The sequence below is a fragment of the Monodon monoceros genome, unplaced genomic scaffold (genome assembly GCF_005190385.1).
Source record: "Monodon monoceros isolate NGI ecotype Baffin Bay Population unplaced genomic scaffold, NGI_Narwhal_1 Super_Scaffold_16, whole genome shotgun sequence".
NCBI lineage: Eukaryota > Metazoa > Chordata > Mammalia > Artiodactyla > Monodontidae > Monodon > Monodon monoceros.
This window is the reverse complement of record NW_021703772.1, coordinates 308,640-323,877: the sequence shown is the minus strand read 5'-3', so window position 1 is coordinate 323,877 and position 15,238 is coordinate 308,640. Positions and strand designations below refer to the sequence as shown.

General features: G+C 56.2%; 1 protein-coding gene across 15 annotated transcripts; it reads right to left on the bottom strand.

The window, feature by feature from the left end:
• Positions 1–2,064: 2,064 nt before the first annotated feature.
• DTYMK (deoxythymidylate kinase) lies at positions 2,065–11,679 on the bottom strand. 15 transcript variants are annotated; one of them, XM_029226018.1, is made up of 5 exons: positions 11,528–11,670; positions 10,320–10,428; positions 6,773–6,863; positions 5,022–5,219; positions 2,065–2,327 (listed from the first exon to the last, which is right to left on the bottom strand). In XM_029226018.1, the coding sequence occupies exons 1-5, from the start codon at positions 11,655–11,657 to the stop codon at positions 2,082–2,084; spliced, it is 774 nt and encodes a 257-aa protein (XP_029081851.1). In that variant the 5' UTR covers positions 11,658–11,670; the 3' UTR covers positions 2,065–2,081. The 15 variants fall into 15 exon arrangements, with proteins under 15 accessions (XP_029081851.1, XP_029081853.1, XP_029081856.1 ...); XM_029226020.1 differs by having other exon boundaries at positions 5,022–5,147; positions 11,528–11,665; XM_029226023.1 differs by having other exon boundaries at positions 2,065–2,331; positions 5,022–5,147; positions 6,813–6,863; positions 11,528–11,665.
• Positions 11,680–15,238: the final 3,559 nt, after the last annotated feature.

The window sequence follows — 15,238 nt, the reverse complement described above, 5'->3', positions numbered from 1 at the left end:
TGCCCGGGAAGTCCTGGTGGGACAGTCGGAGCGACCCCAGCCCACTCGGCTCACCGCTTCCGCCTGCCCACCCACCCTCCAGTTAGGGTGCAAGGGGACCAAGGCCAGAGGAGAGCAGGAAGCGCCATGGCTCAGAACCTGAGTCCTGGCCTCCAGAAATGGCCACGTTGGCTTCTTGAGCTGTGACGCCCTCCACACGCAGGGGCCCGAGACAACACTTACCTCTCAGGGCCCTGGCGGGCAGAGGTCAACAGGGCTGTGTCCCAGGGAACTGGCTACCTGTCCTTTCCGGCTCCTAGGAGCCCCCGCGTCCCCTGGATCAACTCCTGCCCCCCTTGCAGAGCTGGCATCGTCTCCTCTGACCAGGCCCCTCCCGCCTCCCGGGCGATCCAGGGTGGCCTCCCACCTCCTGGTTCCTTTGGCCAGGTGGGCGCCCTACTCACAGGTTCCGGGGGTCAGGACGAGGATGTCTCTGGGGGCCGTCATTCTGCCGGCCACGGGGCCCAACAGGCTTCTTTAGGGGAGGCCAGAGGGTCAGGGCGCCTCAGGACACGCAGCCCCGTCGGCGGTGCCGGCTGCCGTGGCCCTGGTAAGATTTTTTTTTTTTTGCGGTATGCGGGCCTCTCACTGTTGTGGCCTCTCCCGTTGCGGAGCACAGGCTCCGGACCCACAGGCCCAGCGGCCATGGTTCATGGGCCCAGCCACTCGGCGACCTGTGGGATCTTCCCGGACCGGGGCACGAACCCGTGTCCCCTGCATCGGCAGGCGGACTCTCAACCACTGCGCCACCAGGGAAGCCCTGGCAAGATGTTTTAAAACCCGTGCTGGGCTTACTGAAGAAAGTTTCAGCGGCCCGTTAATTTTGTGGTCTCCGGGGCCATTTCTGTCTTCACACCATCCAGCTGCCCGTGGGCCCCACTCAGCTCTGGCCCCTCCTCCCCTGGGCTCCGGCCTGCCCCCGCCGCCTGCACGGCCGAGCCCTGAGAGGGTCTGCGCTGGGGCCTCCGTGGCCCTGCTCCTGGCCTGGGACAGAGAGCTCTCGTCTGGTGCCCAGCTCCCGCTCAGGGGCCCGCCCAAGCGTGCTCCGGGCATCCCACCCAGGCCCACAGCCGACGCAGCCTCCCTGACGGCCCGGTACTCTCAAGACCCCCGCCCCACGTTTCGTTTTCTTCACCTAGGACGTGGCCTTGGTCATGTGAAAGATCAAAAGGCAGGTAGATGGGAGGGTTGCCAGGCCACGCCCGCGGGTGACCCTGGGACTGCAGAACAAGTGGTCTGACTCTGCGAGTGGTTCCCAACTGTTTCTGTCACTGGGTCACGGGCCTCGAGTTCTGACCTCGAGTGCATGCTGCACGTCGGGGTGGACACAGCCAGGCCCTTCAGACGGACAGGCGCCCGAGGCCAGCCTGGTGCCATCAGCAGGCAGGACCCGCTGTGAACTGACAGCACAGCCATCCGAGTGCACAGCTCCAGCCACCCCCAGCGCTTGTGTCCTCTGTCCTCCCTTGAGGGCTAGACTGCCCCCACCTGCCAAGCACCTGTGGATGGGCAGCCACATCTATTCAACCTGGATGAGAAGGGACCCTGCCCAGTGCGGGGAGCGGGCGCCACCGCTGACCTGGAACCCGCTTGGCCACATGCGGGTTTTTCCCAAGCCCTAGTCAGACTGTCTTGTGACACTTTAAACTGTCACATCCTCTTCTGCTCGGAATGCGGTCTCCTGGCACGCACAGAAGGGCGCTGAGACCTGTGGTGCTTTGCAGACAGGGGCTCTGCCCACCGCCCACTGCAGGGCCACCTGCATTTCAGACCTTAACAGAGGGAACAGCAAAGCGAGCACTGGGCGTGCTCAGAGACACAGACGCTGCCACTCGGACACAGACTGGTCAGGCCTTGTGAGGTTGGCACGTCAGGCTGGCGCTCAGAGCCCAGGCACGGCTGATGCCTGCTGGGCCCGGGGCTGCCCACAACTGTTTTCATTTCATCTTGACTGGTGTCTGAAGACGTCCACGAGATCAGCGACCCTGATGGAACTGCCTGGACACAGTCATTGTGAAACTTCAGTAAGCAAAACACAATAACTAATTTATTAGTATCTTCGGGGCACAGGTGAGGGCAGGAGAGGCTTCCCCGCAGGCCACTCCCTGGGGAGTCCCGCTTCGCCCCCCTGGAAACTGCACACGCGTCTCCTGCCTTGCGGCAGACGGGGGTCCTGTCCCTCTAGGTCCACAGCTGCCCCAGCGGCCTGTGTGCAGCGGCCCGGATGGCACCCTCAGACAGCACGCGGATTTCCCGGTGGACATCCTCGATGCTCCTGGAGGCGTCGACTGTCTGGGCCGGGGCAGGGGGGAGAGACAGGTTAATGTTCTCAGCGGGTGGGGCAGCTTCCGGAGGGCACAGCTTCCGCTCCTCTGGGGTCCTTGACCCCCGGCCCTGGCCTCGCCTAGGGACAGTGAGCTGGATGGGCCCTTGGGACCGAGCCGCCTGGCCCCCCAGCTGCAGCCCCGGTCAGACGCTCACCTCCAGGGGACCCCGGTGCCGCCAGCAGAGGTGGCGAGGGCAGCGCCCACTCCCGCCCCTCCACGGCCGCGCCCGGACCTGCCTGTACCGCAGGTTCTGCCGGGAGCCCAACTTGGGTCCGACTCCTCTCCCTGGTACGATGGGCTTCATCCCGATAGCTGGCTGCCCCACCTTACTGACACAAGGACCTTCTTCGGTCACCGGGGGGCCAGCCCACGAGAGGAGCGACTCTCCACCGGAGGGAGGGACACATACCGGGCCACATGAGGGAAGGCGTGCCTGGGAGCCCCCTCCTCAGCCAAGGCTCAGCTCTGGGCACTAAGAGCCTCTAGGCAGCCTCTGGGGCAGCAAACTCTGGAAAGCTCCAGGGTGTAGACATGCTCAGACAGCTGTAACCGCGGCACAAAGTCTATGAGGAGCGATACCGCCTCCCCACGGGCCCCCCGGCCCCGCCTGAAGGTCACCTTGCCAGCCACAGCCCAGCTGCAGAGCTCTGGCACAGAACCATCCCAGGCAGCTGGCGATGCGTGGCACCTCCCGTGTGGACGCGTACGTGGACACCCCTCGTCCTCTGGGGGCCCAGATAACCGCCTCTATCTCTTCCTCCATAAAATGGAACCAGGGACACCTCGGGACGCTGGGCCGGGACAGCACAGGGTGAGCCCAGAGGTCGATCGTAATGGGCCGGGACCGGGAAGGGCCGGAAGTGAGGGGAACTGATCAGAAGGACCCGGGGCTGGGGTGGGGGTCACCCAGGGGCCAGACCTGGGCCAACCTGCACCTCCAATTGCGAGGAAAACAGGTTGCTGGTGAGTACGCGGTACAAACGTGAGTCCGTGCAAGTGTAAACATATAAACGAACTGGAAGTCTATGAGCAGCGAGGTTTTTACATGGTTTCAAAGCACCACCTCACAGCGGGACGCGGAGTGACTTCACCGTGAACCGCTTAACCCAGAGCTCAAGGGGAGCATCGCTGGAGCGCGACACACCAAGGGTGCGCAGCCCGTGACGGGGCAGCAACAGCCCACCAAGGACACACGACCTGATCCAATCACAAAGTCAATCTGAGGTTCGGCTACAAAGCGACTGTTGCGACCTTCAAAAAAGTCAAGGTTGAGAAAGTCACAGGCTGGAGGCCAGAGAGGTGTGCCTGTGAACCACGTCCTGTTACAAGGGTCACTAGTGGGACCGGGGGGTCAGGCAGTAGGAGCAGATCCATGTGACTGGCCCCATTTTGACAGGGAGGGGGTGTCAGGCACTAATTTATTCTCAAATGGTCCTGGGGAAGAGTTCCTTGTATCGTACTTACAACTTTCCTGTAAGTTTGTGACTGCTTTAAAAATTTGAAAAATACTAAGAAAAATAAATTTTCAGATAAACAAAAGCTGAGAATGCTATGCCAGGAGACCTGCCCTACAGGAACATTAAAGGAAGTTCTTAAAGCTGCGGGAAACGAGACAAGACGAACAGTCAGTGCAGGAAGGAGAGGAGAGCGCCGCTGGCCTTCCCCTTTCACGTTCCTGATGCTGTGAAGTCTTGTCGTGTTCCTAGCAGGTGCTGAAATGTAGTATAAATCAAGAGGAACTCACACCATGTAGAACTAGTTAAAAAAAACCAGAGAGGGACTTCCCTGGCGGTCCAGTGCTCTCAATGCATGGGGCAGGGGTTCGATCCCTGGTCGGGGAACTAATCCCACACACAGGCCGCGTGGCACAGCCAAAAAAAAAAGAAGAACCAGAGGAAAACTCTGGAATTCAGTAGCTGATAGAACCAGCCAGCAGAGAGATGACAGGGATCTGAGGCACTGCGCTGCAGCCTCCATCTGGGGAAAGACACGCCCTTCCTTCCACCCCCAAGCACACAGGAGACAAACAGAAAGGTCAAGGGTGTACTTCGGACCTGCACACAGAGGATCCCCGGCCCTGGCCACAAACCAGCACCAGCCAGAGCAGGACAGCGGGGAGGCACAGCTGGAGGGCGAGGGAGAAGCACGAGGTGCCAGAACTGAGAACCCAAACCCTGGGACCTGCCCGAGTGGCGAGGACACTGCCAGCAGTAAGAGGAGCAGCGGCCGTGCCAGGTGGGCACGTGCAGGGAGGATGGACCGGGGCGCCGGGTCACGTGCCCTGAGGTGGGCGGGCGCCAGGCCGCGGGGACGGAGAGCAGGGAGGTGGCAGCTGTGGTGGGTGTGGGCCGCCTGGCGCCTGGAGTCAACGAAGGCCCCACGCTTGACCCGGTTACACGGGAGCTAAAGTGCCGCTGCCTGACACCCACGGACTCGGCGTTCTGGGTGCTGGCCTCGCACAGCTGATGTCCAGCAGGGGACGGGAGCCCGCTGGACGGCCGGCTCGGCACAGGGTCCCCCGCGCAGGACGCCTGCTCTGGAGCCGCTGCCCGTGCGGCCCTGCCCTGGGCCAGCATCAGGGCACCGACCCACGTCCTGCACCAACCCCAGGACCAGAAAGTGCTGCCCGCAGGAGGGCCCAGGCACCGCGCCCACCTTCCAGGGCAGACTGGAGTCTCCCAGGAGCTGCTGGAAGCACTGCAGGGCGCGCTGCTGGAAAGGGCTGCTCTCATAGCGTTCACGGCCGAACTCGCCCCTCGCGGCGGCCTCTGCCAGCTGCAGCTGCAGGAACACAACCAGGTCCGGTTTGGGGAGGCCCACATCTGGCTGCTTGCACCAGTCCAGGGAGAAATTCTGGAGACGAAGAACCCAACCGTTACGGAGCCAGCTTAATGCGGTCTCATTCCTGGTTTCAAAATTCATCGAAAAGGGGGAAAAGTGAGCTGACGTTTGAAGGGAGAGTTCTTACACAGCAGCAGCTCTGTCCTTTAGGTCTCCAGCGTTTTGCTTTCTCTCACATCACCTTCCTGTGTTTTGACATGTGAATACGTTCATAGTGGACAGAACACCCCGGGGCCCAGGACGCGTCACTCAGGGCCCGGGACCGAGGGCATCATGCGTGCGTCCCACACCCTCTGGCTAAGCAGTGGCAGCAGACGAGCCAGGGCATCACTCCCTTCTACAGAGAGGGGAAGACCCCAATCCTGGAGACGCTTGCCAGCGCCCCGTGTGCTGTCTCCTGCATGTCCCCTCTCATTCATCCTCGCAACTCTAAAAATAGTGTCCCCACTTCTAGAGGAAGAGAGAGCCACACAGCTCTGAAGATTTAAAAGGGTTAGAACCGAGCTGTGGGCTCAGAGCCTTGTGCTGACGGGACACCCTGACTGGAGAAGGGAGCCCGTCAGCCTTGCCCGAGCCTGCGTGCTTTTCACAGATGGAGCTGTGTGGCCGGTACCTCGGGGGACTGCCCTAAAGGAGGACCCAGCTAGCTCGTGCGGGAAGACTGGCAGGGTTAGAAGGCTGTCATTTTGCAGCCTTTCGTGCATTAGCCACGATCAAAGACGGTTACCACAAAAAGGAGATAACCAGGCACGCCGTGCCTCTTGATAGGCGACTTGGAAAAATAAAAAAATTCAAAAATTTTAGCGGAAGGAAGAAAAGAGATGCAGGAACCTATGTATCGAGAGATTCAAGAGACATTTCAAGAATGGACCTTAACTGGCTGGATTCCGATTCAATCGAACTGTAAAAACACAAGACGGATCAAACGGCTCCTGAGGGCACTGGGAACTCTGCACACTGACTGAATGATGACACTCTGGAATGGGTGAGACGAGGTTTCTGAAAAGCTGCTTTGGGGATGTGCACCGAAATGTTTATGAAGGGACTAATGATGTGTCTGGGGGTCACAGAGACCAGAAGCTTCTGAGGCAGGTGACGGTGCTGGGTGGCTTATTTTCTCTGCTGGTATATGTTTGAAAATTTTAAAATAAAAAGCAGGAAAAAAGGGCAGTGTAGTCACTGCCATTATGCCTGTGAAACAGCAGCTCCCTGGAACAGGGGGTCAGGAACACAGCACGAAAGCACCCCAGACACTCTCACCGTCTTTTCCGCAAACAAGACGCTGGATGAAACAGGTCTGCCGATGGACCATATGTGTAAATGTATGATGTGAAATGTGTCGGCCAAATGAAAAATGCAGTTGTATCTATGAAACAACCTGTAGCTACAAAAAAGGTTTCTCTTCTTGTCGATAAAGACCAAATTGACCTGGCGAACACGGGGATCTCAAAGCCCTAGAGGCAGTGACATGAAGAGACTCGTGCTGCGACTGCTCTGTGCCCATGGGGACCACACTGAGTCCACACCAGGCACAAACCACGCGCTGGGGCCGGAGCTGCACTCACCTCCTTGGCGCTGGTGAAGGCGACCCCAGAAAAGGCGTACCTGTCCACGACCAGGGTGATGCCCTGGCTCAGCTTCTCCTTAATTAGCGGCCTACAAAAAAGAGGATGCCTGTGAGCCATGGTCCTGGCTTCATAGGCCCTGAAGTCTCATGCTCAAATCACCCTGAGGACACAATTCAATTCAGAAGCCAACATGATGAAGGGATCACACGCGGGCAGCAATCTGTAGCCTGACTTTCATCCCCCAAGGCTCTGAATCTTCACTCCCAGCAAAGCCCAGCACGAAAAGACAACTCCACTAAAGGGGATAAATACAACTGGCGTCGGCAGCTGTCCAGAGGCAGCTCGGCTGTCCGGGAGTGGAAGGGCCAGGCCCTGCGGGGAGAGGAGGGGCCAGGCCAACGGGAGGGAAGGCTGGACGTGGCCCGGAGGTGATGAAGGATGCTCCTGCATCCACCTGGGAGCCAGGACACCCTCCGGCAGGAGGCAGCAGGTCCCCACCACCCTCCGGCCCCAAGACCTTAGCAGGATGGGTGCAGAGGCTTGGCATGGGCCAGAAGCACTGCTTGCACTTTGGGGAACAAAAGAGTTACGGTGAGAAGCTCGCAGAACAGCACAGCGGGGGGGCACCTCCAACAGTGAGACGCCATTCCCATCACAGCGTCATTCCTAAGTGCAAATTATCAACACTTAAAACTACCTAATCTTGTGAACAGAACACTGGTAGAATATGGCATGAGCACAGAAGGTGCAACTGTACTGAGAGCGAGAAAGATGCCCCATAAACACCCTCCTGACACGTTGCTAACAAAGCAAAGCACACTGGGCACACAGGTGGCTGCCTTTATATCAGACAGAAGGTGAGTCAAGACAACAGGCATCTGCTGACTTTGTTTAGAAGTGAATGCGCCTGCTTACCGACAGGGGAAGGCAGGGCTTGGATGGAAAGGGGATGGGCAGGGCAGTGACCTTTCTGTATGATTCTGACTCTTAGAACCATTTCATGTTTTACATATTCGAAAACGGAAATCAACAAGAATGGGGAAAAAAAAGAAAAACCTAAAATTGTATACAAAGTCAAATGAACCTACCCGTATCCCAAATGAACACAGTGGAAGGGCAAAGGCGTGCCTGAGATGTTTGGACACAGCACCGTGTGCCCCCGTTCTAACGACAGAGCTGCAACCACCCGTGAGCCCCAGGCAGGCTTTACGTAGGTGGGGGCAGTGATCCTAAGACCAGCCCGTGGAGGGCAGGATGGGGCAGATGAGCCCGGGTGCTGGATGAGATGGCAGGGGTCAGACAGATGCAGGGGACGTGAACACGTGCAGAAGCTGAGCAGATGTCGGTCTCTGAAGTCCACCCTCCACAAAGAGCAGAGAACAGCTGGCCCCGGCTAAAGCAGGAGGCACGGAAAGCCGCAATACCTTGTCAGGCCAGAAACACGTCCAAGGGACGAAGGAGCCAGCCTGAATGGGTTCCCACAGGCCGAGGCTGGGACAATCTGAACAGCGAAACGACTAACAGTAGCGCTTATGACCCACTGATGATGGACGGACGGATGGACGGACGCGGAAGGCAGGAAAGCTCTTCCTTACACAGAATGCCAGCTGATCAGTGTTGCAGAAGTGACAGAATCAGAAAATCACAATAACAGACTCCAGCAGGATGACTAACCAACACAAACTAGGAGGTGAGTTTCATAGAAAGGGGTATTTTTGGTTTTATGAGTTCCCCTTTTGACTATTTACAACAGGAAAGAGAGTCACTTAGTGGAAGAGCCTGGCCAGCAGCCCCCTCACTAATCAGGGGAAACCCAAGTGGCCTCGCATCCCGCCACGATGCCCTCAAGAGGACCCAATGTCACTTCTGGGGTTTTCCTACCAAAAATGCAAACCCAAATCTACTCGTGAGGAAACATCAGGTAAACCCAGCATTTCATAAAATAGCCCTTGATTTTTAAAAAGAGTGAGCAAATGGTAAAGCAAATGTGGCAAAATGTTACTAACCGGTGAAGCCTGGGGAAGGGCACCCGGGGATTCTTGCTGCAGCTTTCCTGACTGATTGCAACTATTTCAGAATAAAAAGTTTAAAAACAGGTAGAGAAGAACATTGCTAAATTGCTATGGAAAGTAAGAGACATTGCTCATTTCCAGGAATTTAATTCCTGGATGGCCCTAGAGGATCAGTAGGTTTTGACAAACAGCCGGGGAGGGAAGCGGAGGCTGTTACCGCAATCAGTGCCAGGGAAACCGCGCAGCAGCTGGGAGGGGAGATGACTTCCACGACCAGCAACTGACCTGGTAAAGACGCAGCACAGCAAAAGGGCAGAAAACCAGGGGCTGAGGAAGTAACCAGAGTCCTCTCAGAAAGTGCTCCAAGCACCAGGGTGAACTCAAAACAGCCTAGGTTAACTGAGCACCCATTCCCAGGCCCGCCCTGCACACGAGACCTGAGGGGTACTAGGGGCCACAGCGCTGCCCAGCATCCGACCTGTCAGCCAAGGACTTCCAAGTGTCAGCAAACCTAATCTGATGGCAGTGGCTGGAATAATCAGAAGGGGGAGCTGTGGCAGAACAAATGGCCCAGAGACTTGTAGGCCTGTGTCCTGGAAGCAGACAGCAATTAGGGAATGGAGTCAGAACTGTTTCTCATTTTCAGTTGCTCTGACATTACTTTTCTAGAAATCCACAAAAAGCGAAAATCACAACATTTATGTCAATAAACTCCAGATGTGTTAAAGACTGTAAACCTGCCCTCATTTTCATCTAATACACGGAGGGGGAGGCCTTTCCAGACAAGACCACCGGCTAAGCCAAAGCCAGAGGAGAGCAGTGCCAGCTTGCCTGTGAGAGGGAACAAGGCACAACCACCTGAACGTCCGTCCACTGGCATCCCTCAGTCCAAGGTGGGGCAGCCTTTCCGGAGAGCAGGCCGCTGGGACGGGAGAGAAGAGGAAGAGTGCAGATCGGGAGGCGGCCTCAGGAAGCCAGCCGTGAGGTAATCTGTACGGTAGGGTCCCATTCATTCACGTTAAAACAAAACACCTCCGATGACATGTGTGTTACCTACATACGTGTGTAAATGGAAACAGAAGCACCTGAGAGCGTACCCCACAGGCACTTCGTCAACAGTCGTGCAGGGTGAAGAGGGAATCCACCAAGATGATGTAAGTCAAAAAGAGGGCGCGAGAGGGCACACCCCAACATAAACTCAACTTCACTTAATGATGTGTCAACACTGGTTCATCAAAGACATAAATAAAAGCATCTCTGGGCGGGGAGGAAGGGACGGGGGCATGGGGGGGGGGCTCTTTTCTGTGTACCTAAAACTACCTAAAGTCTATTAATTACAAAAAGCTGGGAGCGGGGGGTGGGGAGAAGAAAAAAAAGCATTAACTAGTGCTCTTTGGGATCTGTGACCTAAAGAACCTTGTAAAGGTACAGCCTCCAGCATGACTCTCAACCACTCAGAAACAAGAGCCGCATTCAGCCTCGGGGGGAGGCACAGAAGCAGGGGGGAGCGGCAGAAGGACAGGGGTGTTTACACGTGTTCCCAGCGGTTCGCAGAGAACAGCAGGTGCACCGAGTGATCTTCCACCTCGCTTTTCTTTTCCAAGTAGGAACTCAGAAGCTTGCCAATCTCAGTTGATCTTTCTAAAACAAAAGAGAACAACACACAAAAGTGAGGACAGGCTCTCCATCTACATTCGTAGTTTGTGCCAAATTTCCAGGCCCTGACCCAAGTCTAACTTTGAGTGTTATTTTACAACAACTTTAGACAGGTTCAGACCTTTTCCTGAGAAAGGGCAGCAGTGTGCAGACACACTGGGATGAAAAATGCTTTAGGAAGAAGGAACTCAGGTAGGAGGCAGCAACTGCAAAGGAACTGCCAACCAAGAGGAACTGGTACCAGGAGCTACCTCGATACCAAAAGGATATTCAACTCCCAAAGTCGGCCCTCCACATCTGAGGTTCTGCATTTTTGCATTCCACCAACCCAGGACTTCATAGTACTGTATGTTTATCGAAAAAAATATGCATATAAGTGGACCACTGCAGTTCAAACCCATGTTGTTCAAGGATCAACTGTATAAGATTTGTAGACTGGCTGGCTTAAAGATTAAAATGATAAACATTCAAAAAAGCACTTTCGGACTTCCCCGGTGGTTGAGACTCGCAGGGGGCACGGGTTCAATCCCTGGTCAGTGAAGTTCCACATGCCACACAGTGTGGCCAAAAGAAAAAAAAAACAAGAAAATTTTTAAAAGCATCCCCCCCATCTCCCTACCCCTGGTTTTCAAGATCAATGTTTTACCTTAAAAAATTAAAAATATGACACAAAACCCTTCACAGGGTAAACAGCCATGCAAGGACGGGGGGCGGGAAACCCAAGATAAAACGGAGACTTGGATTACAAAGCAGCACCTGGAAACTTTTAGGGGTCACAGATACACTCATTCTCTTGGTCGTGAAGACGCTTTCCTGGGTGTACATGTGTCAAGACTCACTAAACACGTGACTTTACTGCACATCAGCCGCGGGGCAGCTGCGCAAAAACAGAACCACAGACGCGTCCCACTGAGGCTCGGGGACCACAAGGGTGGTCCCCGCGCTCCGACCCGCGGACAAACGAGGGCGAGTTCAGCGCAGGAGGCCTTCGCTTCTCGTCCTCAGGAGCCGGCGAGGCCTCCGTGGCCCCTGGGTCCCCTCCCCGGCCCCCGGCATCCCGGAACCCCGCGCCCGCCGCGCCCACCCGGGAAGCGCAGCAGCTCGGCGCAGTGGCCCGCGGCGCACAGCGCGTCCACCAGCTTGCGGCTCTGCGTGCTCTTCCCCGCACGGTCCACACCCTCCAGCACGATGAGAGCGCCGCGCCTGCCCGCCATCGCCGCGTTTCCCGCCTCCGCCACCACCCCCAGCGTAGCCGGGCCGCCCGGACCTCCCATTGGCTGCAATGGGCCGGCGCCCGCGGCGCGCGCCGGGATTGGCTCGGATGAGCCGGATTGGCTGGGACTAGTCCGGCGGAAGCGGCGCGACTGGCCCGACGGGGCCTCGGTCGCACCGCCTCTTCCGGGCCGGAAGCCGGGCGCGCCTTGTCCCGCGCGGGCCGCTGTTGTGGGCGCGGGCGGTCGTCCCACCTCCTAAAGTTCGGGGCTGCGGCCTCGGGGCCCGCCCGCCGCCGACTCCCCGACGGCGGGGACCTTGAGGGCGCGCGCCCTGGCACCGGGAAGCGCTCAGTGAGGTTGGCCGCTGTCGTCTTAGGGGCGGTTCCAGGTGAGACCGCGTCGGCCGCCTTCTCGTCGAAGGGTACCGCCCTCTGGGCCTCGTGGCCCCGGAGGCCTGTCCCCAGGTACCGTCACGGTGGGGTCAGACCTCAACCTAGGGGGTTGGGGCGGACACCAGCGTTCGGCCCGTGCCAAGCTGGGAGCCGCGTTTCCCAGAACTGCCTCTGGAACTTTCGAGTTTGCCGAGGAGAAATCCGGAGGCAGCCGGAAGTGTGGCCGTGAACTTCAGGACTGCTCTCCAGGGAGCCTTCGTGAAGCACCTGCTCCCCTGCTGCAGACGAGAGACGGGCGAGGGCTCTCCAGGGCTGGGGACGGCAGCGGACCCCCGCGAGCTCTAGACCGTCCACCTCGGTGCTTGGGCTGAGGTCGTGGCAACAGTTTGCCTGACTTTCCTCCCCCACCTCATTTGGTTCAAGCCCCTGATTTCCCGTGACCCCAGACACCTATGGTCGCTTGCCGTTTTCCTGATGGACCGTTGCTTGATTTGGTTGTGGGTTCCGGAAGGGTGGTAGATTCTATCATTCCCAATTGTTGGCTTTCTTCCTTGATGTTGAGTTTGGCCTGTGACTTCCAGGGCATCTGTAAAGTAGCAAGAGCTGACTTTCAGGAAGAAACTTTAAAAGCTGTTGTGCGGGTCACCCCTCCCCTTCCTGCCGCCAGTGTGAGAACAGCATGTGCACGATTAGGGCTGCTTTTTCACCCTGGACCCTGGAATGAACAAACAGCCACAGCCAAGCCACAGCCATTGCAGCTGATAGGTGGCACCAGCAAGAAATAAACAGTTGTGATGCCGAGTCCACCGAGACTTCGGGGTCCTTTGTTACTGCGGTACAACCTAGTGAAAGGTCGTTGATACAAACACTAGTACTTAACACTGCCTTTGAATTGAGTCTTGTTCTGAAATTTTCATCTCCTTGCCTTCAAAAGGATGAAGGGATTAGGGATTACGGTACACAAGAGAACCCTCCTGGGGTTGGGCAAGTCCCAGGACAGCCTTGTACCACATCTGTAGGATGAACTTACCAGGCAGACAGGCAGGAACACGTGCAATACATCAGCTTGTGACCGCACAGCCTTCCTGGTCACCCATGGAAATGTGGGGAGCCTGGCTGCTGGGTCCTTGTATGCAGGGGATGCCCTTTTGATGGCAGAAGTTGCTAAACTGGCACAAGTACAGTGAAATTTCTCATTAAGATACAGGAAGCAATTTTGCTTCCACCTCTTCCAGCATGCCTTTGACTGCAGGTACCAGAATGCCAGCCTAACTGGCTTAAATCACCAGGATGTCTAATCATCTCACATAACACAAAGTCCAGAGCTAGGCAGCCAAGAACTGTTTCTGCTACTCAGTGATGTCAGATGTTGGGTCAACAACTTACCAGTTCTCATAGCTTGTCCCTCGTGGTCACAGGGTGACTGCAGCACCTCCATGCATGCAGTCGTGACCTCACATCCCTGACGCAGGTACAGGAGAGTCCTTGCATGCGTCTCTGTGCTTGCTACGCTGAGAACCGTCTCTGCAGTCTGCCCTGAGCAGTGCGAGTCTCCGCTGCCACGGAGGCCTGGTAGCGGGCACAAGGGCATTTGCTTCACGGAGGAAATGCCAGATAGGGCGCTGGGCCTGAGTGTGCTTGGGGCGAGGGAAGGGCCAGAAGCTGGCCGGAATTGCTGAAGCTGGCTGATGGGATGTGGAGTTTGTTAGGTCCTCTCTGCTTTTGTGAGTTTGAGACTTTGCATTAAAAAAGAGGCCCCATAGCTCTTACTGTCCTATTGCACCTTCCATCACAGGAATTGGTCAGACTCTGCTACTATCCATCAAAGACTTTCTCCCTGTTTTAGCTGGGTTGCAAGAGCAAAACGCCACAGGCTGAGTGGCTTAAACAGCAGAACATCTTCCTCACGGTTTTGGAGGCTGGAGGTCCAAGTTCACGGTGCCAGGAGGGTTGATGTTCTCCCTCTGGGTTGCAGGTGGCCACCTTCTCACTGTGTCCTCACATGGCCTTCACACTGTACAGCTGTGGACAGAGAGAGAGAGGTCTGGTTTCTCTTCCTCTTAATGATCTCTCAAATACAGTCACATTGTGGTTTAGGGATTCAGCCTATGACTTTTGGGGGGGGGATATTCAGTCCATAGCACTCATCTACTTCCAGAAGAGTAAGACTGTGCTGGGCATATCACTGCCCTGTTAGATGCCATCGCTCAGCCCTCCCTGCAGGTAGATGGGGCCAGGTGGCTAAGTTACTGCCAATGAGACGTGAGCAGCAGTGGTGTGTGCCCCTTCAGACGGTGGGCGGAGCATTCTCCCTCTCCCCCAACCCCCCCAACTTCTTGCAATCCACCCTTGACCATGAAGACAATGGCGAGGCCCTTTGGGGGCAGACGCCACGCTGGAAGGAATCTGGGTCCCTGAGTAACCCCGCGGAGCATGGCTGCCTGGCCCCTGGACTGTTAGATAAGAAATAAAATTCCTTCTGTGCTAGTGGATTTTGGTTGGGTTTCTTTGTTAGGGTAGCTTAGCCTTCCCCCAAAGCACTGGCTCTTGACTGGGGGACATTTTGACTGTCACAGCTTGGGGTGGGGTCTAAGAGCAGCTAGTGGGGGAGGCCAGGGTTGTTGCTGGCCATCCTACAAGCACAGGAGAGGCGCCCCCCACCAGCAAAGACTTATTGGTCCCAAACTGTCAGTAGTCCCAAGGTTGAAATTTGTTATCAAAGATTTATCTAAAGTATTGCAACATACTGAAAGAAAAAGCACGGATGAAAAATACTCTGCCGTATCAGTAAACAAAGGATGTTGCAGCTGTCAAGCCGGCAGCTACTGCAGACACCCCTGATGGTGCACCCTGAGGGGATTCAGGAGGGAGAGAAGCGGGATCCTGGCCCTAGGTAGTTAAGGTGTACATCAGAGGAATGATTTCAGTGAGCCCAGACTCTTGAATTTTCCCATACATAGAAAAGTGTTAACTCCATTAACTTGAGGTGTCTGTTTTCTTTAATTAACAGTACTCTTTTGATGTTCCGACTGTGCCGTTTTTGTTGCAAAAACTCATAGATCCTGGCTCCTCTCTTACCTCCTCAGAGCAGTTGCTCAGAAAGTCTGACAAATAAAGCTGAATTCTCAACTTTTAGGTTGTGCGTTTTTTTTCAGTCGACAATAGTTATGGAATCATCTCTCATTTTTG

Coding starts and splice junctions, on each gene's coding strand:
- DTYMK (XM_029226018.1), bottom strand. CDS start 11,657: ATGGCGGGCAGGCGCGGCGCTCTCATCGTGCTGGAGGGTGTGGACCGT. Junction 5,220..6,772: donor CCTTCACCAGCGCCAAGGAG/GTGAGTGCAGCT, acceptor CTTCGTCTCCAG/AATTTCTCCCTGGACTGGTG. Junction 2,328..5,021: donor ACTCCAGTCTGCCCTGGAAG/GTGGGCGCGGTG, acceptor CGGCCCAGACAG/TCGACGCCTCCAGGAGCATC.